The 27,951-nt window shown below is 34.7% G+C and overlaps 1 protein-coding gene across 1 annotated transcript in view; it reads left to right on the forward strand.

The window, feature by feature from the left end:
• The first annotated feature begins 1,224 nt into the window (after positions 1-1,224).
• The window catches only part of YWHAZ (tyrosine 3-monooxygenase/tryptophan 5-monooxygenase activation protein, zeta), a 28,767-nt gene continuing 2,040 nt past the window's right edge, over positions 1,225-27,951 (forward strand). The window contains exons 1-5 of the mRNA XM_008569182.1: positions 1,225-1,529; positions 23,153-23,276; positions 23,778-23,947; positions 24,043-24,138; positions 27,515-27,874. Coding sequence (XP_008567404.1) covers positions 1,236-1,529; positions 23,153-23,276; positions 23,778-23,947; positions 24,043-24,138; positions 27,515-27,574 — 744 coding nt within the window. The 5' untranslated portion in view covers positions 1,225-1,235 and the 3' untranslated portion in view covers positions 27,575-27,874. The remainder of the gene's footprint in view (positions 1,530-23,152; positions 23,277-23,777; positions 23,948-24,042; positions 24,139-27,514; positions 27,875-27,951) is intronic.

Below are 27,951 nucleotides of genomic sequence, written 5' to 3' on the forward strand. Positions count from 1 at the left end.
GCTTTAAACAAGGTGATTACTTGTTCAGTGGACCTGTTCTCATTTGGTTAAAAAAAAAAAAAAGGAATTTCCCCGGGAAGGTAATACGGGTATGATATTGGGGAGTCATTTCCCATGGTGGGTAACAATGGCTCTTCTGTTCACCTTTTAATTTAATAGTGCACTTCGGATGTATATATAAAAATCGTTTATTCTGTGGGATCACTGTATGATTTAGTATCTTTTTCTGTGCTGTTTTAGCACCTTTCGAAAGGATATCTTTCAAGAAAAGTGTAGTGGAGGTAAATTGAAAAGTCCAGGGAACTTTCAAATGAAGGAAACAATTAGATGGGAAGTCATGGTTTTGAAAGGGTAGCTCGAGTGATAACACATTCAATTGTGGCTAATAGAAACAAAATGCAGAACAATGACACTGGAAACACTTGCAGATTAATGGCTTCCAATGTGACATATTTTAGTGCTTACAGATAGTAAGAGTTGAAATTCCAGGACTCGATATTTTTTAAGTATATGTGCAGATAACAAGGAATAGGTAGATGAGGCCTTAGGGTCAGTAAGATACTGATCCTACGTGGTGGTTTTATTTCTAAAATATCTAAGAACAAGGAGTTTGGTCATTTTCCCTAGAAAGTTGTCATGCTATGATTAGCTGACAAATGTTGGAAAGGTTCAGTAAATTTGGGGTGATAATAATACTAACTAAAATTTAGTCACTCCTGGCAAGAGTAATTATTAGGAAAGTAAAAAGACATTTATGTTAAACTAACCATGAATTGTGATTCTGGAAGTATGATAGAAATTGTAATGTTCTTTGTAGGCAATGCTTTTACTAAAGGAGGAAAAGCTGCTTAATTTGGGGATACTTAGTGATACGGAAACTAGTTGAGATTTTGGCCAAGTAAGATAAGTGGTAGTATTTGACATAGACTTTTGACCAAATGTTCTTTGACATGTGAAATTAAGATCTTCTGAACAGAGACGAGGTAGGGTAATTTTAGTTTTGCCAAACTGATGTTAATGCTTGCAAATTTATCTCTGCATGCTGAGTATGCTAGTATTTTTGATTTTCCTTTTGTGAGGCTGCATTCTAATTCCTCATGTGAAGGCTCTTCCACAGGCAGCTAGATTCAAGGTGTTAATATATCTTATTTACCACAGGTATAATTTTGAGTCTGCTTATTTTGATGGGAAAAAATCTAAATACTCCTTTTTTTCCCCCTGCAGAACACCCAATCATGGATAAAAATGAGCTGGTGCAGAAGGCCAAACTGGCCGAGCAGGCTGAGCGATATGATGATATGGCAGCCTGCATGAAGTCTGTAACTGAGCAAGGAGCTGAATTATCCAATGAGGAGAGGAATCTTCTCTCAGTTGCTTATAAAAATGTCGTAGGAGCCCGTAGGTCATCTTGGAGGGTCGTATCAAGTATTGAGCAAAAGACGGAAGGTGCTGAGAAAAAACAGCAAATGGCTCGAGAATACAGAGAGAAAATTGAGACAGAGCTAAGAGATATCTGCAATGATGTACTGGTGAGAATCAAACATTCAGTTTAGCTTTCTATGATGAGTATCAGTTACATTACTTCCAGCCTTTTCTTCCTTTGGTTTTTCTTTCCTTTTAAAAATTGAGTGTTCTAAATTTAGAAGTTTTTGGATATATTACTAAAAAGGTGGTTAAAACAGTTGTAGGTAAATATGTAAAATAAATGCAGCAGTGATTATCAAACAATTTAGTTTTGCTGAAAATAATAGACTTTGGCAGTGTATTTTGCATTAATTGAAAAGATAAACTAATAGTGTTACCATTTCAGTTATGTTTATAATATTTGTAATAGTTTGAGCTGATTATCTTAAATATACATATGAGTATATGATACATGAATTTTACATATCTTGTTTTATGTAAGAGAGATGTAATAGGATACTCATTGTAGATATAGTATACTTCTCTGGATTAGCCACTATATTGTTAATGTAATGAGTCAGCCATGCAAAAAACTGGCTTCACTGTTACATGTGCCTCTACCTGCATTTAAGTGTTGGAAATCAACTTTGAACACTGACAACCATGATGTAAGGTTATGAATAACTCGCACTTGATTTTCCAGGTCTATCAGGAAATATTTTAAGTATTCGTTACTTACTGTGTTAAACACTGTGCTTTTCTAAAAGTTTAAAAGAATTAAACATTGTGTTTTGGTTAATTTTAATTTTTCTTATAAATTTTGGCTTTCTGATGTAGCAAAGTTTAAATTTGAGGATAAACTAGTACTAATCCAACCAAGTAGCGTATAACGTCCTATGCACATGAATACTTTCTTTTTTTAATGAACCACAAGTTTTTGGATTAATATTTAAAGTGGTTTTACTAAATGATTACACTTACATCACACGACTTCTGGTTACACATTGGGTCTCACTATGGCAGGGCTCTGGTATATTGGAAGAGAGGAACAGTATCTCAATTTCTCTGAACAAGTTACTGAATCTGGGAGTTAGCATGGAAATTCTGGTGCAGTACTTACTATTTGAACCTTGTTCGTGAAAGAACTACTGTAATGAGCACTTTGGGATTATTTCTGATGTGGTTGTGGGTTTGGGTTTTGTTAAAGTTGAATGGTATTATGACTCCTTTACACTAGTCTTCAATTCTTAAATTATGAGTATTATTCTTAAATGGTGTTTTCTTTAAGCTGTCATTTTTAAAGAATAGTGATTTTTTTAAATTCTAATTAATGTGGGCTCACAATTGCAGTGTCTCATGTGGCATCTGTCTCGGGTGCATTTTTTTGTTGTTTGCTTATTTGAAATCTTTATAATGACAAGTATCATTTATTTCTAAGATGAAGAAAGGAATATCATGCTTTTATTAAGGCCAAATGACAAATACCTATATTGTGATTTATTTGTTAAGGTAATAAGAATACTTAAAATTTGGAAATGTCTCTTTTTCTATAATAAAAAGAATGTGTTGGGGTTTTTTTCTTCCTGCTCTCCCTACTAACTAGTATCACTGTACATGTTACTGAATTTTGTTCAGTCTGGTGTTTTTTCCTCAATTATTATACCTGATAGATGAAAAAAATATTATTTTGGTTTCAAAGGGTATGTTACAAGTTTTATAATTTCCCTTAAGACATAAGTCAGTTTTAGGGAAAAAAGGGGATGTGGTAACATTTACCTTCTACTAACAAGTTTGCAATTCCAGGTAGATGTTTGCATGTTTTCCACACACACACACAGCATAAAAAGCTCCTGTCATTGTGAGGATTTTTCCAGGAAAGACTAGCATTTTTAACTTTGCTTCCCTTCGGTTTCCTTATGAAGAAGAAAAATTATTGTTTCGAAGCAGTGGATGGGAATGACTGGATTAATCTAGTAATGGTCACTACCCATTTGTTCCCCTCCAGAATAGCACTGGCTTCTCAAAAAGTCTAAATGAAATTTCTACTTTGAAATTTAAACAAATAAAAGTTTAATTTCTTTACCGTACAAATAGTTTAGAGAATTCTAAACAAGCTTTTGCTTCCTGCATTGGTCTTTGGCTCTGTTAATGATCTTTGCATGTTAGTGAACATAACATATAGTAGGTGCTGCTCAAGTATTAAGCAGGGGGCTTCTTTTTTTTAAAGATGACCGGTAAGGGCATCTTAACCCTTGACTGGGTGTTGTCAGCACCACGCTCACCCAGTGAGCAACCGGCCATCCCTATATGGGATCCGAACCCGTGGCCTTGGTGTTATCAGCACCGCACTCTCCCGAGTGAGCCATGGGCTGGCCCAGAGGGCTTCTTTTGAGAAAGAGGATAATAGAATTAGGTCAGGAGCACTGCTAATTTTTCTAGGCTTTTTCTGTTTCAATTTGGGAAAGTTCAGTATTTCCTGATAACTTGATTCTTTACAAGTGGGCTTTTTTTCCCTACCATCTTTTTCAAAGAAGTCAGTTGACTCTGGAAACATCTTGCACAAAATATCTTTTCTCCTTCCTAGTAAAATGGAAGAATATGATGTAGTAGAACTGACATTTCTCCTAGAGAAAAAATACTTTTAACCATTTTTCTTGATTAGTAAAAGTATGCTTTAATTCTATTTTAAGAGCTTATATGATGAAAATACAGTCAATTATAATCTTTATTCTAGCATTTTCTGGCCTTTGATTTTTTTTTTCTTCTTAATTTGAGAAAAATAGGCAAGTAATTCCTTTGCAGAATTAATATTGGCTAGTGGTGGCATCAGTGACAAACCAGGCTTTGTTTTTTATTGCACATCTGTATCATAATAGCTAAGAAAATATCTTCTTCCTGCAAAAAGCAGCTAATCTCCAGAGTTCTGAGTTTTTCTGAAGAGCTCTTTAGTAACCCATTCTGGTTATATGCATTTATGAAGTGTTTAGTTTAAACCATTTGGGTAGGCAATGAGAAGGACCATGTTACTTTTTACAAGAGTTTTAGAGCATTGTTGTGGGATATGGTCACAGACATATTCTTTGCAACATGGTCTTTTCATTATGTAAAAGAACTTGGGGTTCTTCCCTTTCTTGGATTTAGTTTGAAATTGCAGTTTGTGAACTAATGCAATCTGGCTTTCCTGCCAGATGCTTAAACCAAAAGCTCTCTTGGTAGTTGGGGAGGGACTCAACACTAGTCATATCTAATACCTCTTCTGCATAAACCCAAAAGATGTAGCCAAAAATGGGCTAGTTTTTGTCTTGTATGTGGTAATGAGATGAAAAACAAAACGAGGAAATACATACTACAGAATCTAATTCAAATCCAAAGAAGTATGGCGCAATATAAAAAGAGCTCAGGATTTGGAGTCAAACCACAGTGTTGCTGGTTAATAGATGCATGGCTTGAGGAAATCACTCGATGCTTCTGAGAAAACTGAGCTCAATTAAATAGGAATAATACTCACCCCATAGGGTTGTTATGGAGAATGAGAGTCAGGTATAAAGTACCTTGACTACCTTCTGTGTCCTGTTTCTTTTGGGGTTCTGTTTAAAATAGTTGTAGTCTTTAAAGAAGTCTCAAGAAGTCTTTAAAATTGTGAGTGTTTCTGGGGCATGCCAATTGTATTAGTCCTATTCTGTTGCTTATAATGGAATACCTGAAACAGGGTAATTTATAAGAAAACAAAATTTATTTCTTACAGTTCGGAGGCTGAGAATTCTGCAGTCCAAGGGGCTCATCTGGTGAGGGCCTTCTTAGTGGAAACTCTACAGGGTCCTGTGATAACCAGGGTGAGAATGGACTGAGCAAGAGAGAGCTAATCCCCTCCCTTACTCCTTATGAAGCAATCAGAACAATGCCCATTACGCCATCCATTCACAAGGGCACAGTCGTCACAATCTAATCACCTCTTAAAGGCCCTGCCTTTCAAATATCGTAATTGGATTCTTGCAACCTCTTAACACTGTTAATGAAGATCAAGTTTCCAGTACATGAACTTCTGAGGGACAAATTTGGCTCAAAGCACCAGCCATCAAATTTTCAAAGATTTAATTAAACATTTGAAAGCCACTGTATAGGCAAAGAATGGCTTCCTTTCCTTACAGGAGGCCTAGGATGCAGCAGAATTGTGTATCTAACATTTGTAACAGTTGGCAACAGTACTTGAACAATCTTGATGGTGATATTTAGTGATTCACTTAACTGAGTTCCATTTTATTATGCTGCTCTACATTTTTATTTGCCTGGGGCGGTTGTAAGGTGTGGTTGCTGGGCACTGATTTTATCAGCTTACATAACTGCCATTAAGCTGGAGCAAGATAGGAAACTAGGCAGCTTTGGGGTCCTCCCTAGTCTGGATGTATTAATGTATGATGTGGCCTTTATAAACTGCTATATAGAGTTAGTTTTTAAGCTGAAAATCACTGAACAGCTCATTTATTGGAATAAGGGCTTCTCAAAAGAGTTCTGCAGTGTCATACCTGTCTTCACTACTTTATACATATGTATATGTCTTTTCAAATGTGGCTTTTGGTGTGTTTCAAAGTATTAAGGATTTATGTGACATTGTAGATACCTACAGTCCCAGGAAGAAATTGGACAGTGTCTTTTTGGTAGTAAAATTCAGTAGTTTTTTAAATGTTAAGTGTTGCCCCTGGTGAGGTATTTTGTACAGTTGGGAAATCTGAAGTTTTGAAGTGGTAATGATGAAAATATATGAAGGGGAACAGAAAGGTAGGCATTTGCTGTTTGGTGGGAAAGGGAAGTAGTTCTGCCTTTACTATATTGAGTTAAATGTCATTGGACTATTTAGATTAATTCCATCATAAGTTTTTGATTCCAAAATAGGTGATCCTTGGCACATTTATATTGAAGAATGCAGGTGGGAGGGAGGGACAGGTTTTTTTTTTAAAAGGTCAAAATTATGGGTGTTCTGATGTCAAGTACATTTAAAAAAAAAAAAAAAATGTAGTCCATTGAAATTCTATTAAGTCTTTCAGAATTTTTTTTTTTTAATTCCTGGGATTCTCTATTGAGATTTCATAGCTCATGCTTTACTATGACAGTTTTACATTGAGAATAAACACTGCTCATGTTTTTAGGGGACTTAGAACTACCGTCAGTTTGAATATGCTCATAGCCAGAGTCTTTTTTGAAACAGTGCCTGTCCTTTTGAACTTTTAGCATATTTTTAAGACTTCATTTGTTGGACTCAACTTTGACTTCATTTTCTGATAGCAGGCTGCTGTTGCTGTGTTGCCTAGATCAGTGGTTTCCAGCCTTTTACATTCATGCTATTTATATGATACACTCCCATGGGTAGTACCCAGTATTATACTCAAGAGAAGCACACTTTGCCAAGTAAGAAACTGATATTGTAAGGATAAACTTGATCTAATTTTGATGGACAAAAGCTAAATTACAAACATTCTTTTACTACAACTTGCAGTCATTCACTCAGACTTGTTCTTTCCCAGTTTTGTAATAAGTTCATACGTTTCTTATTCTGATCTTTTCTAAAACACTGCATTCATTCTGTTGATCTGCTTGATCCTTGCCAAAATCCCCTACACAAAACCTTTGGCTGTAGTTTGGTCTTCTCACTGCCTGATACAAACCATTGCTAATTTCCATCTTTATAGCCTGAGGGCTGCTTGCATCATTACTCTGATTTAGAAATTCTTTTTATTTTGATATCTAAGTCATTTTCAACTTTTGAAGATTGGCACCACTCTTCTTGAAAACAGGATCATTGGTGTTTGTGGTGTTTAGTTTGTAAAGTACATATATTCATATGCTTAGTATTTTTGGATGGCACAAATATGAATTTGGCCTGAGAGGAATTGTGTGCTTACCCATCATATATTAGCAGTTCCCATTTTATTAGGTGCGTTTCTGTGCAATGGGTCATTCTCCACTTGTTCTCTAGTCCCTAATTCCTGCGATTATGAAAAACTTGTATTTTTGTGGAAATTGTTGGCAATAGCAGTCGTCATTGATTTAGTTTGGCATTTTCTGGTAAAGTATAATGTGATATAGGTAGAAACAGTGAAGAAAAAAGTTTTTAACAATGGCAGGTTTCACTTTTTTCTATTGCCATTCTTTTCCTACAAGGTGGGTCTTTAGGCACCAAAGCCATGTGGGTGAGTGTGGCTAATTTGTTATAAGTAAGATCCTTTTGTGTGTCACATGCACTTTCCTTTACATTGGAATAAATTACTAAAATATTTTAGTATATAAGCTTTTGTGGATTTCTTTTGACAGGATTTGTTGTGAACCTAAGTTGGGACATTATTAAAGTAGTTGGAAATGTTTTTTAGGGGAAGTAATTCTCAACTTGCAAACAAGTTTTGTTATCTAGAGTTTTCAAAAATTAGCAGTTAACGAGGAACTCAGTGGTGAGTTAAATATTTCTCATTTGAGTGATTAATTACAAATACTTTTCTGAGAAAGACATACTTGTTGTAAGACTTATGAACTATCCGCCCAAAGTTTTTTTGCCTCTTAAAACATAATAAACATCATTGCCCAGAGTTTTTTGCCCTCAATGAAACAAAAGATATCTACCCAGAGAAACTCCTACCCAAAACACATTACTTAAAATGTGATTCTGTGGGATTGACAGTTGAGGACAGTCAGTCATATAGGCAGAATAAACAAGTTCTCAATTCAGCTATTTGATGAGTACTTTTAGTACTGTTTGGAAATATGACCTCCCAAACTGAAATCATACTCTTTGCTAAGAGTATTGACTTTCCCTTCCAGTTTACCTTTGATTGTTCCCATCTGTTAGAGGGGATTATCATCAGGTTCTGTTTCTTTAATTTGATCACAGGGATAAAATTTGAATGGTACTCTTGTGTAATATTTCCAAAAATAAAGGAAACTAAAAGTGTGTAACACCTTATTTGGGGGTGGAGGGAAGAATGTAACAGCACAGGCTATGTGCAGACCTTTTGGGTCTGAATTTTTGATTCATTGTGTGACTCTGGGCTTTTTATAGCATCTCTCTGTGACTTTCCACATCTTCAAAATGAGAATGAAAATAGTACTTCTTCTATGATGTCTTGAGAATTTGATTTAACACACCCATAGTGATATTAAATAGCAGATTCGCTGCTTACCTTCTCTTGTAGCTCTGGAGCATCATTCCATTGTGGCTTGATTTATAGTTTGATTTATAGTTTGATTAAATTTAAGAGAATTTAAACTGTGAAACTATTTAATATTTATTGACTACCTGTTTTATAAGCCCTGTGCTATATATATATATATATATATATATATATATATAATGTGTGTGTGTATATATATATGCAAAGCCATTGTTCTTAATTCTTGACAACTCAGAGAGGGAAATAGATATGAACACATTATGTAACAATGGGTAAGGGAGGGAAGTCCTGCATGTTGGTTAAACATGGACAAGCTGGTCTTCAACACTTTTTTTTAAGGGGGCTGATAAAATATAGTCCCAATAGGGAGTTTATACATAATACACAGTGTGCATGTGTAAGTTAAAAAACACCATAAAAAATGAAGTGTTTAAAACAAAAAAATCCATTGTGATGGAAATATCGGGGAAATGGGGCTTTGTTTTGGGAGAAACTTCAGCCCAGCCCGACTGTAAATGGGGCTCTGGGAGAGGAGAGAAGAGAAAAGAAGAGTGTCATAATAATTTTAAGTTACCAGTTATTGCTTAATTTTTGGTACTTTTTACCGTTTTACTTTTAATGTTTAGAAGCTACATTTTAAATTTGTTTTTAGATGTTTTAAAAACATTGATTACTCATGGTATTATTATTTTGCTTAGCATTAATGATCCAGAGGCAGGCAATTCTCTGAACCCAGTTTAATTTAGCTGTTTTTAGTCCCATTTTTTATTAGCCTTTTCCCCCAATTGCTCTTTCAGGAAAAAAAAAAAATTTTTTTTTTTTTTCAGAACAGTCCAGGCTTTCTATCAGCTTTATGTTTTGTGTAGATATCTTTTGTTTCATTGAGGACAAAAATCAGGGAGCAACTACTTTTACCAGGAATTATATAGTAAAATTTTAGGCTGGTTTTAACATTTTTAACACCAGGGATAATATAACTTTGCTTTGTCAAATTCTTTGTTGATTTTGATAAGTTAAATGGTGAAGATTTGCTATCTATTACTAATGGAAAGTGCATGTTACATGATTGGTTAAAAAACTCTTATTTATCCTCAACCTTCTGTTCTTGAAGTTAGGCAACTGTCCCTTTGTGTAAGAGGGTACTTCAAAAATTTCGTAGAAAATTGAACAGAAAGACAATACACGAATCTGCTGAAGATCACTTATAATGACCTCATTCGTAGAACACCTGTTTACAACTTAAAATTTACTTATTGTATGGAAAGAGTTTAGTCAAAATGTCTGCAAATATGAGGGTACTTCAAAAAGTTCATGGAAAAATGGAACTGAAAGATACAAATCTTTCTGTGAACTTTTTGAAGACACTTGTATCTACTAAATTAGTTCTTGATACCACATTAGTATTTTTGTTGGAGCATTTTTCTAATGGTTGGTTGGAAGCAACTAAGGAAGTTGCAATTCAGAGAATGGAAGCCACTCCAGCCACAAGGGGGAGTAAGAGACTAATTTCCAAACCCATGGTCCCCTATTACAACAAATGAATGGCTGCTTTGCTTTCTTTCCTTTTAGAATTTAAGAGATCTAGGAAGGGTAACAGGCACAGTCGCTCTGCAGAATGAAGTAAAAGAGAAAATTGTCTCTATGCACAAGAGAATTTATACAAGACTAGAAATTTGAACTCCTACATTGTGCTTGAGAATTGGAATTAAATTATTTCCTATTAATGAAGATATTATTAAAAATGACATTGGTGGGTTTTTTGGTTTTAATTGAAGAGTAGAATAAATTGGGGGGTTGAATTTTAGGATTGAAGCAACATGTAGCTTAGCTATTTTGTTTTAATAGATCAAGAGACTGAAGCTAAAAGGTTCAGTGACTTAATGTACATTAAGTCATACAGTAAGCCTTAATATTTTTAGTCCCTTATGTATTATCACCTTATTGCTGGGCTGACATGTTTATCTGCTGTAAGACTTATGGTTTGTAGGAGGGATGGAGAATTGTCAGAGTAAACCCCCTCCATCACTGCTTTAATTTAAAACTATGTTTTCTGTTTTAGACTATATTCTAGGGCTCCATACCTAAAGAAAATAATGAGAATCACATTCGAGGAAGTTTGAGGGCCCTCGTTCCTGCCTCAGGTTCCTGCCACCTTCTCCCTTTTAACCACTGGTATTTTCAGTGCATGTTTTGTATGAAAGTGGGCGTGTCTGGATCCTGTTGTCTTTCTCTTTGTTGTGTTTGTGGAAGAGAGTCATGATAGTACAGTCTAAAACAGAGGGATGGGTTATGGAGGCTTGGTCTTTCTCCTGTTCGCATATTTGATGAATTCATGTCAAAGTTAGCCTGACTATATTTCCAAATTTTAATCCATAAATATCTCATTAGAGGTTGATTCTTTTGCTTTGAAATTCTTGGATCTATTTACTATCTGTTAATGACATTTTATTCATAATTGTCTTTTTGGAAATTAAATTTAATATTATGACCAGTTGGTGAAATAGACTCTAATACGAGGTGAGAACCGTCTCTCTACCCCTTATGTTTTTGTTTACAAATGCATCACTGTTTTTGTGCCATTTCTCTCCTGAATATAAAAATAGTACCAGCCCAATAAGGAAATTTGAAAAAACACATGAGCACGAAAAAGGTATAGGAGTGGACACACTGGTTGTAATCCCATTTTCCAGAATCACTTTTTTTTTTTGGCAGCTGTCCAGTACAGGGATCGAACCCTGGACCCTTGGTGCTTTCAGCACCATGCTCTAACCATCTGAGCTAACAAGCCAGCCCAAGAATTACTATTAAAAAGGATTTCTCTTTAAAATTTATTTTTAGATAATAATTGTAATATTAAATAACCAAAGGGGGAAATTATCTTTTCTTTATACATGCAGTAGGTAAGTAATCTTTCTAACCAGTTATATCTTATTTATTTTTTTACTTTTCATTTTGAAATAATGACAGATTTAGGAAAAAATTGGGAAATAGTAAGAATTTCCCGTATTTCCTTCACCAGATTCCCCTAACACACTATATAACCACAATATACTTATCAAAATCAGGAAATTAATAAAATGATTGATAAACTATTATATAGCCTATTGGATCACACTTAAATTGCACAAATTATACCACATAATTTTCTATTTCTGGTTCAGAATTTCATCTAGGATCACACTTTGCATTTTGTTTTCATGTCTTTTTACTTTCCTTTAATGTGGATTGTTTTTCAATGTTTGCCTTTCATAATTGGAACTTTTCCAAGAGTATCAACCAGTTAAATCTGGTGATTCCTCATGATTGAATTCACATTGTGTGTTTTTGGCAAGAATTCCTGGAAGTGATATTGTGTGGCCCCTCAGTGAGTTGTAATAAGAGGCACATGATGTTGTCCTTGTTACAAAGTTATATGAGGATATTTCAGAAAGTTCATGGAAAAATGGAATTGAAAGATAATATGAATCCATGGACATTTTGACATACCTTCATATTTAAACAGTGCACTATGTTTTTTAAAGAGCAGTGAAGACTTCTAAAAACACCCTGTGGTACAAAAGTATCAGTTGAATTGTTCTTAAAATATAAACACCCTCTAATTATGATTACTTTGTCAAAGGTTATGAACTTAATGTATTTTTGCAAAGTGCTTTCCAAATAGACAGTCAATTTATAATGAATGGGTTACTTCTTCAAAGGGGAAAATATGATCCCAGCTCTGTAACCTGTAGTTTTCCTTTGAAATATGTTTTTCATTAGTTAGCTTTGTATAATTCTAATTGACAAGCCCAAATCACAGGACATAGCCCAGTGGTTTAATTTCAGTGTATAGTGGCAGGTGGCCATTCCTTAGGGCTGAAGTAAAACACTTTATAATTGGACATTTGTTCTTAATTTTTTAGAGTTTAGTCTTAAAAAATAGAACCCTTAGTGTATAAATTCTCTTATTCCCTTTTAAGAAAGAAAGAAAAAGTGTCCTTAAATGTGAAGAAAATCTAAGGGATAGTGTTGGAGGGTAGGGAGCGTGGAGTGTTCAGTATATTAGAGAAGATTTCCAGGCACAAAATTGGAAGGGAGGTTTTGAAATTAATGCTGTAGTGAAACACAGGAAGATGAGGATAAGGAAGTGGGTTGTAATTTCGTATTTGAATTACCTACTGCACTTCTTGGTGGCAAAGTTAGTACCAAAATCCAGGTCCCCTGACTTCTAAACATGGTCATTATGCCTTGTCGCTGTTTCTGAATATGTGTGCTTAGTTACAGTGTCCAAACATTTGTCTTTTTTTTTTTTTTGCTGGCCAATACACAGGGATCAAACCCCAAACCTTGTTGTTATCAGCACTGCATTCTAACCAACTGAGGAAGCAGACTTGTCATTGTAAATGAGAAATATCTTAGGTCATAAGAAGCAGATCATTGTTTTGTCTCTTATAGCAAAATATTCATTATCACATAGTATCAACCTCAATAATTTTTGTCAGGTTTTGTCATAACTGTTTAGAAGTTTGGTAAGGTGATATTCTTGATGATGAAGAGTCTTTTAAGATGCCAAGCCAATAAAATATCCTCCAAGATTGTTCTAAAATTCCTCTATAATATTTAAATGAAGCTGTTAGGATTTCATATTTGAGTGCTTAAGTATGTACATTGTGACTTTATGAAGCCTATAAGGAAAGAATATATGTGTATGTGAAAAGTTACAAAACCGTAATTAAAGTTAGTTTTAAATTATACTTGCTCTGAATAGTAATTTTAGTACAGTGCTGTATACAGAGTGAAAAAATAAAGCTACTGTGACACCATCCTGCCTCCTCAGAGGTAATCTCTATTAGTCCTTTGTGTGTTCTTCTGAGACTTTATATGCCAAGCAAACCATTCTGTCCTTGAAGAATGGGATCATATGCCGTTGGCCCTTCCTATTTGTGGATTAAACCAACCATGTATCAAAAATATTTGGGAGGTCGAGCTAGTTAGCTTAGTTGGGTAGAATATAGCCTTCTATACTACACTATACTGTTGGAAACAGTACAGGTTTGGATCCCTGTACTAGCCAGCAGCCAAAAAAAAAAAACCCACAAAAACATTTGGGAAAAAAATTGTGTCTGTACTAAACATGTAGTAAACTTTTTCTTGTCATTATTTCCTAAACAATACCGTGTAACAATATTTGCATAGCATTTCCATTGTATTAGATATTATAAGTAATCTAGAGATGATTTAAAGTATATGGGAGGATATGCATAGGTTATATGCAAACACTACACCATTTTATATCAGGGACTTTGAGCATCCATGGGTTTTGGTATCCATGAGAGGTCCTGGAAACAGTCCCCCAAGAACAGCAAGGGACAACTATATTTACTGTTCTGGAAGGTGTACCCAGACACACACTTTGTACGAATATCTTATGCTTCATTCTGTATTTGCAGGTGTGTCATACTTTTTAAGTCTGTATAATATTATATGGGTGTAACAGTTTACTTAGTCCCTTATTGATAGAAATTAGGGTATTTCCGTTTTTTCCCCCTTCACTGAAAAGCTCTACACTATAGACAGTGGTAGACATTAGTGGTAGACAATGTAGATGAAGGTGAATAGTTTTGAAGAGTTTGCATTAGGGGAAACATAGCATTAGAGCTAGGTATTGAAAGGCATATAGCAAAAAATAAAACAGAAAGCCCACAGATTTAGTACTTGTAAATAAACATACATTAAGGAGAGATATTAAACATTTTTGCTTTTTAAAAAAAAGCATTTAGCACAAATTCTTATTTTTTTCCAGCTTTGTTGAGGTATGATTGACAAAAAATGTATATATGTAATGTGTACAGTGTAGCACAGGTTACTTTAAGTCAACTAATCTTAAAAGTGATATGCAGACCCTTGGGAGTCCTTTAAGAGAGGGATCTATGAGGTCACAGCTATTTTCATGAAAATACTAAGTCATTATTGGGTGTTTTTTTTTTTGTTTTTTTTTTTTTAAGATGACCGGTGAGGGGATCTTAACCCTTGACTTGGTGTTGTCAGCACCACACTCACCCAGTGAGCCGACCGGCCATCCCTATATGGGATCCGAACCCGTGGCCTTGGTGTTATCAGCACCGCACTCTCCCGAGTGAGCCACGGGCCGGCCTGCATTTTTTGTTTTTACCACTGTCTTGATGTGCGCGGTGGTGGTACAACAGCAAGAGTGTAACTGCTGGTTCCTTAGCACTAGTCAAGGCAGTGGTACTTCACCACCGTGTACTCTGCACTCGGGGGAAAAAAAAGTTTGGTTTTACTTAATGTCCTTGAAGCTATAAAGTTAATTATTTTATTAACAGCCCTTATGTAGACTCTTTTTCTGTGAGGCAGAATGGAAAGTACAATGGTTGTCTACTGGAAAAGCACTTGTGATTACTCAGTTGTGAGCTGAACAGCCACTTTTTTTCATGGAAAACTCTTTTTACTTCAAAGAACTGCAGACTGACAAGCTATGATTATTCATTCTTGGATATGTGGCAGACATCTTGAAAATGAATGAAGTAAGCCTGTTGCGTCAAGGGAAGACAAATAGTGTTTATGACAATGATAAAATTTAAGCTTTGAAGCAAAAATGAGAACAGTGAAAAACTTACATCCACTACTGTGATCTTCACAGCTTTCCAATAATTTTTTGAGTACAAAGGGGTCTTGAGACCAAAAAGTTTTCAACCATAAATACAAAGCATTCATTGTTACTGTTTAGATATTTTTCTAGAAAGTAACTTTTTGGGAGAAATACGTTAGCATTTTTTAAACATAAGGAAGTTAGTTTACATAAGAAGGGAGTCCAGAGCTAAGGTGGTTTCTGGGTGGGTTGGTTAAGGTGTCATTTTAAAATTACTGCAGTGCAAACATTTTCTTATGGTAATTTTCTTGATTGGCTTAGTACCTGAAGGAAAGAAAATTGGTTAGGGAGTGTGGTTCAGATTAGACTTTACCTTCAAAAAGGATGTCAGCATTTCTTTGTTGCTTACTATGTGCCAGACTCTTCTAAATGCTTTTTCTACATGCTCACTCATTTAATCCTTATAGTAACCCTGTGTAATATGTCTACTACTAATATCCCCGTTTCATACATGAGAAACCTGAGGCCCAGGGAGATTTTAGAATCTTGTCAAGGTGATACAGCTAATAAGCAGTGAACCAGGATTTGAACTTAAGGCAGTTAAGAAGTCTGTCTTTTTTTTTTCCTTTTAGAGGTCTGTCCTTATAATTTATGCTTTTAACAAGTCTGTTAGAAAGAGAATAAGTATTTAAAGGAAAATTTATCTTTGTCCTTTGATATGACTTAATCCTGTTTTTTTAAATGAAAGGTTTTTGCAGATAATTTTACCACTTTTCCTAGCTTACACAAATCTTACATTACTGAACTTAAAATGAAGTACTAAAATTGAGAGTACAAAAGTACTAAAGCAGATTTTTGGATGTCAAGATCCTCATGCCTTATATTTACATAACACTGAGCAACCAACCAGTGAAGAGAGTGTCTGTTGTGTCAGGAACTGTGATTGGTGCTTTCCTGTTCATACTCATAGCCTTTTGAAATAGATTTTCATTTAGGTGAGAAAATTAAGGGTCTGAGAGATTAACTATTGCCTAAGGTCTTGAAATTAATGATGAGGGTGAAAACCATAGTTCTCTTGATTTTAGAATTTACACTATTTCTGTTATACCAAGCTGTTATTCCAAGAAGTGCTTTGATGCCCAAAGGTTATAGGGTCTTGCCATCAGCTCAGGCAGCAGTTTTGATGGTTTAGGTAGAACATACTAAAGGACCAGTGAGAGAAGTGTTATCAGTAGAATAGAAATGGATATTCAGTTCATGAACTTTTCATTAGAAGTATTTGACCACAGTCAGAATTGAATGTTTATTTAAATTCATATTAGTGGAGGCGGGTTCAGCCTACCCCAGGAAGGGAAATCAGAACTAAATGTCCTGTGAGTTTCTGTGGTTCCTTAATTTTAAAGACAACACGTTGGTGTTAATATAGACCATCTTTGAATCAAGACTTCCATTTCTGTTAGAAAACTATTTGTAATATGTTCTGCCCAGGCAAACTGGCTTGGGGGGAAACATTTCATGACTCTGTGTGTCTTAACTGTTTCCACAACCCATACACAATGCAGTAGAGAGAAAAATGTCTTCTACCTCTAAAATCTCAAGTCCCCATAATTTACCTGTCAATTAGATGAAGGTTTAGTGTCCTCTCTTCAGAACCATATTGTATATTTAGCTCTGTATTAGGAGCCATCTACTGAGAGATTGGATATGGGCTTCTTGTGGCATCTTGCTGCCAAGTAAATGACTTCCGATCCCACTTAACATTAGGGCAACTACCATATAAAGTCAGAATATGTGTTAACTCTAATTTGGGTATTTTTGAAAATGTTGGCCATCGTATCTTTAAAAGACAGTGGATGTAATCAGAAATAATGTGAGAAAAAAGGTAAAACTGTACATTTATTTTGAAGTAAATTGATAAAATATTGTGAATATCTGAGTTATATAATGCTATGCCCAACAACCCTGCCCTTTTTAATTCAGATTCTTACAGTATCTGAGTCAAAATTACTTTCATTGTACTATTTAGGTAAAAAGAAATTTAGGAGGTTGCATTATATATTTAGCAGGATATTCTCTGAATTTTTTGTACATTTAGAAAATAGCTCAGTCCTTTCCTCCCTTTCATTTTCTACTTTGCTTGCCTCCATTTATTTCCCCTGCTTTGCTGTCATGGCTGCTTTCTGATATTTGCTGCTTCCTTTTTCTTTTGTTCTTACTTTTTTACCTCTCTCTTCTCACTACATTTGCCTCATTTCTTTGGCTTTCAAATCTGGAAAATTAGCTTTTATTACTCTTTGATCAGTTTGACAAATTAACATACTTAATCTCTTTTGTGTTACAATTAATTCAGTGTACTCTGTATCTTCCCTTAAAGTTGAAAAAGACCACACATCTGATTTACCCCTCTACAAAAAAACCCAAGTGTGACCCTCTTGTTTTCCTTATGCTTCTGTGGGAAGAGGGGAACTCACTGTCTGACTAGGTGACCTGTTCTACTTTTGGACCACTCATAAGTTTTCTCATATTGAACAGAAATCTTTCTCATGCTAAATTTAACTGGTTTTGTCTTTTGAGCCACTCATGTTTTATTTTATCTTCATGACAGGTTCTAGTGTCTTCACCATTCTTGTTTACTACAGGATATATTCTCCAGTACATTCTAGATTTGGTCTCATTGACAGTGTAGTACTAAATCTTCTTCCTTAACTTTGATTCCTAATCTATTAATGTATCTTGGAATCAAGATGTATCATCCTATTGAGGCAGAGAAAATGTAGCATAATGTTAGGCGTAAGATAAGAGTCAGATTGCCTAGTTGGTGTTGCACCTTTGCAAGCTAGCTGTGGTTTTGAGCACAGTACGTTACCTTGTTGGGCTCCATTGTCTTCCATAAAATGAGAATAATTGTAGTTTGTATCTCATTGATAGGGTTAGGGAAGGATCAAGCCAAATTACACATAGCAAACACTTAAGCTAAGTATAAAAAATGTGTTTACTATTGAAGTAATATTATGATTATTAAAATCATAGACATCCTTGTCTCAGTTATCAGTTGCCATATAAGAAGCCATTCAAAACTTAGTAGCTTAAACAGTGGTTTATTTTTGTGATTCTGTGGCTTGGCTGGACTCTGATTAGACAGTTCCCTCTTTCTTTGGATTTTTGTTTTTTTTATTTATTTATTTATTTATTTATTTATTTATTTATTTATTTATTTATTTATTTATTTATTTATTTATTTATTTATTTATTTATTTATTTATTTATTTATTTATTTATTTATTTATTTATTTATTTATTTATTTATTTATTTATTTATTTATTTATTTATTTATTTATTTATTTATTTATTTATTTATTTATTTATTTATTTATTTATTTATTTATTTATTTATTTATTTATTTATTTATTTATTTATTTATTTATTTATTTATTTATTTATTTATTTATTTATTTATTTATTTATTTATTTATTTATTTATTTATTTATTTATTTATTTATTTATTTATTTATTTATTTATTTATTTATTTATTTATTTATTTATTTATTTATTTATTTATTTATTTATTTATTTTATTTTATTTTCCTTAAAAGATGACTGGTAAGGGGATCTTAAACCTTGACTTGGTGTTGTCAGCACCATGCTCTCCCAAGTGAGCCAGCCAGCCAGGATCCAAACCCGCTGCCTTGGTGTTATCACCACTTTCCCAAGTGAGCCATGGGCCGGCCCCTTGGTTTGTTTATTTTTAAAAAGTCAACCTTATACCTAAATGTAATTTTTTAAAAAACTTTAAACAATCACAGATGTCTCTACAAAATAATATCCTGGTAGTTCAGCATACATATAAAATTTTACCATTAACTATTCTAATCTCCTATATGTATATTTTTATACTGTGCTTCCCCCAACAAAAGGATAGTGGACATGCTTAAACCTTTTAAGTCTTGCTGTAGTTACCCTCTGTTATTACTGCTACATTCTGAGCATAAGCTTCTCATTGTGTGTTCCTATACCTAAATAAAAAACAGCTAGGAAGTACACCTCTGTGATCCATATTCTGGTTCCGTTATGATGAAATTTTTAAGTGCCATGATATATATGTAGCAGAAAGCTACCTCTCAATCCAATGAAAGTAGGAAATCACTTTTGGTTATGGTACCTATACTAAATGTAAAAGATATTTGATAGATACTGGCATAGTGAGTACTCTCATATTTTTCAATAAAGTCAGGGAAGTAACCACACAATATTAATTCTAAAAGGAGAACCCCACAGGAGGTCCTTTACAAAACAAAAGTCAACAGGAACAAAACACAAGGGGCTAGTCATTCACATTCTAGAACAATTCTAGTACTACAATCATTAAAATATACATTAAACAAGAAAAAAGGGAAATCAAGAAAATACTAGATTTACTTCTAAGCTTAAATCATAACGTTTTGTTAAACCACTTAAAATTTTTCTTATCTAATAGTCTTAATGAAGAGAGAGACAGGAGAAGAGAAGAAGGGGAGGGGAGAGAGCTTTCTTGCATTTTCTATGATGATGCTATAGCTCAAAAGTGTTTTTGTTCATTTAGGCATATGAGTTCTCTAAGAATCCACAATGCTTGCATGCAGGACTTTGGGTAGTTCTTCACACGGTACTGGCCGAGGTCACTCATTGCTGCTTTTTGCTGGGAGTTCAGCTGGGGCTGAAATACCAGAGATGGCTTCACTTATGCGTCTAGTGATGCAGGTGTGGCCTTTCTCTTCAGCAGAGTAGTTTAACTTCTTACACATTGGCTCAGGGCTTCAAGACAGCAAAAAGGGAAGCCTCCAGATCTCTTTAAGGGTTAGGCCAAAAACTGGAATTAGCAGTCCCTTTTGCTGCATTCTGCTGATTAAAGCAAGTCAGTGGAGGTAGTTCAGACTCTAGGAGAAAGGAAACAAATTCCACCTCTTGAGAAAAGGAGTGGCATACATAAATAAACAGGGATGACAGAGGTCATCTTTGGAGAATGTCTACCACAGTTCTGTTCTCTCATAGTTAGCTTTTGAGCAAAAATGTTAGTCCCTTTAAATTTAATCTTTAATTTAGTCTTGTTTCTTGGTTTTCAAATCTTAATGCTTCCTGGTTTTATGTCACTGGAAAATGTAGTAGACAGAAATATGCCATTTATGTCCTTCGTCACTTACGGTCAGCATTTCACCAGAAGCACTTGCCACTGTTTGGTCCTTTTGGTCTTTCATTAGGCCAGAAAGCAGCCTGACTAATAATGTTATCCCGCTTCCTGTTACTTGTTGCCTCTGGTTAACAGCTTTGAAGTTGTTGTTTTATGGCTAATTCAGTGCTCAGCTATGGAGAAGAAGTACTTTATTGCTGTTTTAATTCCCAGAGAATGTCTTAGTTCAGTATGACTTGCCCCAGTATAAAATAAAAATTATTGGGGGATATAGAAGTTGCTATTTACAAAAGATAAATTATTAATTCTAGCAGCATTTATTGACACCTTGCCTAAAGAACTTAACTGGTGTAGCTTTAAAATTTTACATTTCAAGTGATTGGATTCACTCTTTAGTAATTGCACTTTTGTGGCCTTCATCTATACACACTTAGGAGTGGGTTAATAAAGTCACTGAAAAGTGAAGGACATGATTAGGCTGTGTTATTCTTAGTTTCAGTTGTCTTCCCTGCTGGACCACTTATCCACAAACTAGAGATATTGTTCATTATTTTCCCAGTTCCTAGAACAGTGGCATTTAAGTATTTGGAGAATAAGTGAATGTAAAACATGTGTTGAAATAGTAAAATACAAAATAGAGATACCTAGATGGAGAATTTATTTCATGACAGTGCTTAGTCATTGCCAGTTCTTTATTTGAAATGATTCTTAGTATAGTCTTAAGTATATGTAAATGAGCTAGAGAGCAGTTCACAATTGATTTGAATTGTATGTAGAGTCTTTTTAAAATTCATGTTTTCTCCTGCTGTTAATTTGAAGTTATTTGTGAATTCTGATTCGTCACATCACACCTTTTTTTTAGTTAGACTTTATAGCTAATTCAGCCATAACCTTCTGCCTAGCTAATCAGAAACAGAATTTATAAAATGTAATTGCATAGAGATTTCTTAGTTTCATATAGCATTTTTAATATAATGTGTATTGTGATGGAGGGGATTAGAGTTTTGCTTGTCTTTGCAGCTAGATAATGAAGTACTAGTATATAGCACTTCTAGCTTCTAGCATGGTGTCTGGAGTATAGTGATAATAGCAAGTAAATATTCAACTAAGTGCAAGTGCTTTACCTTTATTTTTTTTCCCAGCAATCCTTATGGTAGCTATTTAGATGAGAAAGCAGTGAATCATTGAGAGTAAGTAGGTCACACAGTATGAAATGCCACAATTTAAACCCAGACTCACCCCAAAGCCGCTATGCTTATACTCTCTCCTACAGTCAAATGAATAACGCATTTGTATAAACATGAAAACTTGAAAAAGCCTTTTTAAGACCATTGTTCCTAATTGAAAAAACTCACCATTTTAAATGCAACTATCTTCTGCTGTTTGAGGGAGATCCCCAAAGAGCAACCATACTTGGTAAAGAACATGGTGTTCAAAGGACAAAACACTTTTGCAACTAAGAGAACTTTGAATGGGAAGGTATGGGTGTGATGTAGTAAAGCGTTTGCTAACCAAAAAATACTCTTCTGATTTCAAGTCAGTAGTTTGAACATTGGTTAGTAATCACAGGACAGATTTTAGGTTGACTTTTCTCATCTCTGTCCTCCTCTTATAACACAGTACAATTTGGCCCTACTGCCACTTCATTTGGTATTTGTAGATTTAGTTGTAAAAAGGGCAGAGGAGGCTGGGTTAAAGCTTGTTGACCCACCAACTGATGGAACATAATGAGTAAAGACACAAAGTTAGAGTTATTATTTAAAAGCATTTTTCAAACTGTATAGATTAAACTACTAGGTGACTGCCTTCTAGAATAGAAACCAAGAATTAGTAATCTTTTTCCTTGTAATAATTGATTTATTTCACGCTCAGCCCAGTTGAAAATTGATTTCACCTGCATTCCCAGAGCATGCTTGTGCTTTAGCAGGAGGAAGTGTGTGGGGGTGGTGAGTGGGTAATTTTTTTTAACATTTGCCTAATACTACTCTACCGGAATTATCTTTCTCCCCCTTATTCACTAGTTTATTTTGCCTTTTCCCCCCAATATAATGATCTTATTTTTTTCTTTAAATTATTTGTAATTAGTAGCATGTGAGGATTTAATTAGTTATTAAAGTTTTAAACAAAATTGTAGGGTGATGTTTTATCTGTTTTCTGTGGTGATCTGTAAACATGTATGTTGTTAGCTAAAAATCACTTTAATGAAATTAAAGGTCTAACTCATTAGATATGTAAATCTCATAATCCTACCACTGTCTCAACTTAGGAAAAATAAAACTTTTGTTTTAAACTTTTTTTTTGAACCTGTTGTGAGGTTTACTTAAATTGTGTTTTTATAAATAAGGTTAATTTTGTTCTACTTCCTCTGGCTGGACTCTGGTAGTATCTTGTTACATCATTGGTTTCTGCTTCAGTCATATTCTTCCAGAGTCCCAAAAGTTTCATCTCTTATGTTCTTCTTTCTATTCTCATGTCATGACTACATTTAAATGGAAAGTTTGTCAGCTTATTAGAAAATGTTCCTAAATATGAATTATCATGCTTCACATTTACTAAAATCAGCGTGTTAATAGGTAACACCATTGGGGACTGATATTCAATTTTATCATCTTTAAATAATGAACTGATAACTAATTTCAAATTTTAAGTATTGCTGCTGAAAGCATTGTGCTTTTAAACCAGAGATTCATGGGCCTGCTGCATTCACAATTGTATATTGACAACTGGGTATTAAAGTTTTATAACTTAGGCTATAGGATCCTCTTAAGAAATGCAGATTCTTTTAGTTTTATAAATGTATTATTCTTATTACATCTGTTTCTGTTCTTCCTAAGTCTCTTTTGGAAAAGTTCTTGATCCCCAACGCTTCACAAGCAGAGAGCAAAGTCTTCTATTTGAAAATGAAAGGAGACTATTACCGTTACTTGGCTGAGGTTGCTGCTGGTGATGACAAGAAAGGTATGTTGTGTTTTAAACCTGTTGGTTGAGCTTTTATAAAATGACATATTATAGAAGTAGTCTCTTTCTGAAGTGTAAACAACTTTTTGTTTTAGAGCGCTGAATGAGAGCGGGAATGTTTGTTTTTTGTACTGAGAATATGTATCTACTACCTAATATTGACATTCTAAAGTGTATGCTTTCTCTAAAGCCAATTTTGTTGTGTACAGGGATGTTTCCTCAAAATTTCAAAAAATAGTTGAAACTTAATTATTAAAAATATAACAATGATGGGATTACAAAGCTTTTATCTTTACATTAACCAATGGCTAGTGTGTTGTTCCAGCAGAAGACTCTCCCCCCCCCCCCTTTTTTCTTACATTAAGGGGTCTTTTTCAGTTAAGGGTTGTTACAGCTTAATATTTTCAGAGAACACATGGGTATTAAATTAAAAGTTTGGTTTGAGGTATAGAGATAAAGTATAGACTTTATCAATACATTTTAATATGTCTTGTTATCCAGGGATTGTGGATCAGTCACAACAAGCATACCAAGAAGCTTTTGAAATCAGCAAAAAGGAAATGCAGCCAACACATCCTATCAGATTGGGTCTGGCTCTTAACTTCTCTGTGTTCTATTATGAGATTCTGAACTCCCCAGAGAAGCCCTGCTCTCTTGCAAAGACAGGGCCTGCTCGCTTGCAAAGACAGTATGTATTTTACCTGTTATGTGGAAATTTAGCAGTCTTTATTATTTGAGCACTAAAATGTACTTTTTTAAATCATAGGCTTTTGATGAAGCCATTGCTGAACTTGATACATTAAGTGAAGAGTCATACAAAGACAGCACACTAATAATGCAATTACTGAGAGACAACTTAACAGTAAGTACATAACAGCATTATTAATGATCAATGTGGTTAAAGAGATTGTTTCACAGAGGCTATTTCTGGTCTTTTTTATTAAATATAAGATCCTTGTCTACAGTTAAAAGCATATGAAGAAAATTGCATTATAGAAACTGAAAAGAAATATTAGGCCAAGGACTAAAAATGTATACTTTCATTAGTTACAAATCTATTTTTAATTTTCAAAATAATTTTGTGATCCATGGTTTTGGACTTTTAGTCACATAGGCCATTTATTTTTTCATTTTAAATCTTGAATGTTCTCATATCAAAATATACTAAGGCTCTCTATGTTTAAATTCCTTTAAAAATGGTTTTCTTGTTTGTTGATCATGTTACTTCAATATTTGTATAGGTATGGTTGGGCATTAATAACTTCAGCTATAAATTTTCAGATAGTCTACAGAATCTGAATGTAAATCTATTTTGCCTAGTCTCTTTAATTATAAAATGACTTATGGAAGGTCATGGTGGTCCTTCTAGGTATACTCCAGATTTAAAAAAAGAACCACAATGCCATTATCATATCAAAAAAATCAACAATTCCTTAATAATAATAAATATTTAAATAATGTTCAAATTCCAATTGCCCCTACTTATTTAACAATCTGTTGTTTCAATTGGGACCCAAATAAAGTCTACACATTGCAATTGGTTTATATGTCTCCTTGGTTCCTTAGGTTTTCCCATTCTCCTTCAGATAAATATTAAATTTGAAGTTTTGAGGCTTAGTTGAAAAAATTTTCAAGCATCTACTGTGTGTCAGGTAAAGAGGTAGGAATTTCAGATTGTAGTCTAGTGTAACTGGTTTTTATTAACTTTAAGACCATTTATCTTTTATACATAATCACTTCTTCCAGCATTATTCTAGTCCATTGCCAATTTTCTATAAACCAGTTCTACATTATAGTGCTGAATATTCTTGATGATGAGTTTTTTGAACAGAATTGTGTACTTATTATTATTAACCATCTAGTTATTTTAGTAGGTGCAATTTGGGACTATCTACAAACTTGTGAGATTTTTATTTTAGTCAAGAGAGTAAGGTATAATAAAGAATATAAGAATCTTTATATCAGATGAAAGAAGCACTTTAATATGTTAATATTAAGAATTTTTCTTGTCTGATTTGAAGTGATGACACCCTAAAAAGGTGGAACCTGATACCAAGTTACTGTGTTGTGTTCTCATCACTTTTTGAGAGGGCCTGATGTAATATATACTTCCAGCTGAATTTTGGTATCAGTATAGCATGAGCAGCATATTGCAACAACTGAGTAAGATGAAAAACCAAGGTTCCAATTTTTTTTTTTTTTTTTTGTCTTTTTCCGTGTCCGGCAACGGATCGCAACCCTCAGTGTTGCCCCCGGACCGGACCGGGGACCAGCAACGGGATCGCAACCCTCGGTGTTGCTCCCGCGCCTCGCTCAGCCAGTGAGCGGGAACCGGTCCGCATGTGGGATCCGAACCCTCGGGCGGGAGCGCCGCTGCGCTTCCCAAGCGGCGCACTATCCAGTGTGCCACCGGGCCGGCCCCAAGGTTCCAATTTTGATTCTATAACTTTTTATGTCTTCTCTGAGCCTTGTTAGTGTCAGCTATTATCATTATAGGTTGATTGGATCATTTATCTGTCAAGAAAAGAAGTTTTCCCAAAACTTAACCTAGTATTTGGGTCTAAATCTGGTTGATCAAGATTGTCAACACATTACCTCAGAAAGAGAAATACCTTGTATCAAGTTTTTACATGTTTGTATAGAAAAATTCAAAAATTCTTGAAGGTTAGAACTAGAAAGAGACATTAGAGATGATTTCATTTTGCCTTACAAAACCCCTTGTTCAGTAGGGGCACAAAGGCTTCAAGAGGTCGATTGGCTAGCTGTGTGACCTTGGAAGTTGTTTCTTTTCCAGGCCAGAGATATTGTTGGTTAAAAAATAAATGAAACTAATGGAGGATTTGGGGAATAGAAAAATATTAGGTAGGATTCCACCCCCCCCCCCCTTTTTTTTTAGTGTACAAGTCATATAAAATTTAAGACCATCTTGAGTCAATCCCTTTATTACTCTGAAAATCACTGTAGAGTGGTTAAGACTTTTTTTTTTTTTGGTCTTTTTTCGTGTCCGGCAACGGATCGCAACCCTCAGTGTCGCGCCCGGACTGGACCGGGACTGGCAACGGGATCGCAACCCTCGGTGCTGCGCCCGCACCTCGCTCAGCCAGTGAGCGGGAACCGGTCTGCATGTGGGATCTGAACCCTCGGCGGGAATGCCGCCGCGCTCCCAAACGGCGCACTGTAGCAGTGCGCCACCGGGCCGGCCCTGGTTAAGACTTTTTACAAATTTTAACACTGAGGCAGTTGAAATAATTTTTTTTTTTTTTTTTCTTAAAAGATGACCGGTAAGGGGATCTTAACCCTTGACTTGGTGTTGTCAGCACCACACTCAGCCAGTGAGCGAACCGGCCATCCCTATATGGGATCCGAACCCGGGGCCTTGGTGTTATCAGCACCGCACTCTCCCGAGTGAGCCACGGGCCGGCCCTGAAATAATTTTTGAAATTATTTTTTTAACCTGTTGAAAACGGTTAACATTAATGAAAAAAATAATAATAGAATTCATAATCCTACCATTATGGGACAGCTTTTGTTTTTTACCTCTTAGAAGATTTGGTTCTGGCTATACTATCTTGCTCAACATTTCTTTCAAATCATACAAATACAGAAAGGTATGGTTTTTTAAGCTTAAAAAGGTCAGAAAAGCTAAATTTGTAGTATAGCTCAGAGTTGATGCTGGTTCTTGAATTTCATGGTATGTAGGATTCTCCTTGGAGTGTGGGAGTCACTCTAAGCTCTACCAGGGGAGAGTAGTCAACCTAGCTCCTTGAGCAAGGGCCCAGTTAGATGATTCTGTTTTAGTTGACAGTGCTAGTATATCCATCTCTTGTATTGGGACACTTTGGGACAATCTGATATTATATAGCTGATGATGCTTAGGGTTTTTTAATACTTCATGATTTCTTCTACTTTCTCTTCACCTCCTATGAATAACCAAAAGTTTTCTAGATCTGACTTTATTTGAAGATGATTCTACTTACAATGCTTACAAAATATGTACTTAGTGTGCTTACAAAATGATTAGGGAGAAAAATATATTGAGCTATTTTGTATCTTGATACTGTCATCAGTACTACTATCTTTTAAAGAATGCTTTCCAACTAAAACACACTGATTACATTCTCATACCTTGGCATATATATATGAAAATTGCCCCACCCCTTCCTTTTTTCCCCCCCAAACTGGAACATGCTGAAAAAAATTTTTTTCTTTCTTCTTTTTTCTTTTTTTTTTTGAACCAGTTATGGACCTCGGATACCCAAGGAGATGAAGCTGAAGCAGGAGAAGGAGGGGAAAATTAACCGGCCTTCCAACTTTTGTCTGCCTCATTCTAAAATTTACACAGTAGACCATTTGTCATCCATGCTGTCCCACAAATAGTTTTTTGTTTACGATTTATGACAGGTTTATGTTACTTCTATTTGAATTTCTATATTTCCCATGTGGTTTTTATGTTTAATATTAGGGGAGTAGAGCCAGTTAACATTTAGAGAGTTCTCTGTTTTCATCTTGAGGTGGCCAATATGGGGATGTGGAATTTTTATACAAGTTAAAAATGTTTGGCATAGTACTTTTGGTACATTGTGGCTTCACAAGGGCCAGTGTTAAAACTGCTTCCATGTTCTAAGCAAAGAAAACTGCCTACATATTGGCTTGTAAAACTGCTTCCATGTTCTAA

Source organism: Galeopterus variegatus, unplaced genomic scaffold, assembly GCF_000696425.1.
Source record: "Galeopterus variegatus unplaced genomic scaffold, G_variegatus-3.0.2 Scaffold473, whole genome shotgun sequence".
Lineage (NCBI taxonomy): Eukaryota > Metazoa > Chordata > Mammalia > Dermoptera > Cynocephalidae > Galeopterus > Galeopterus variegatus.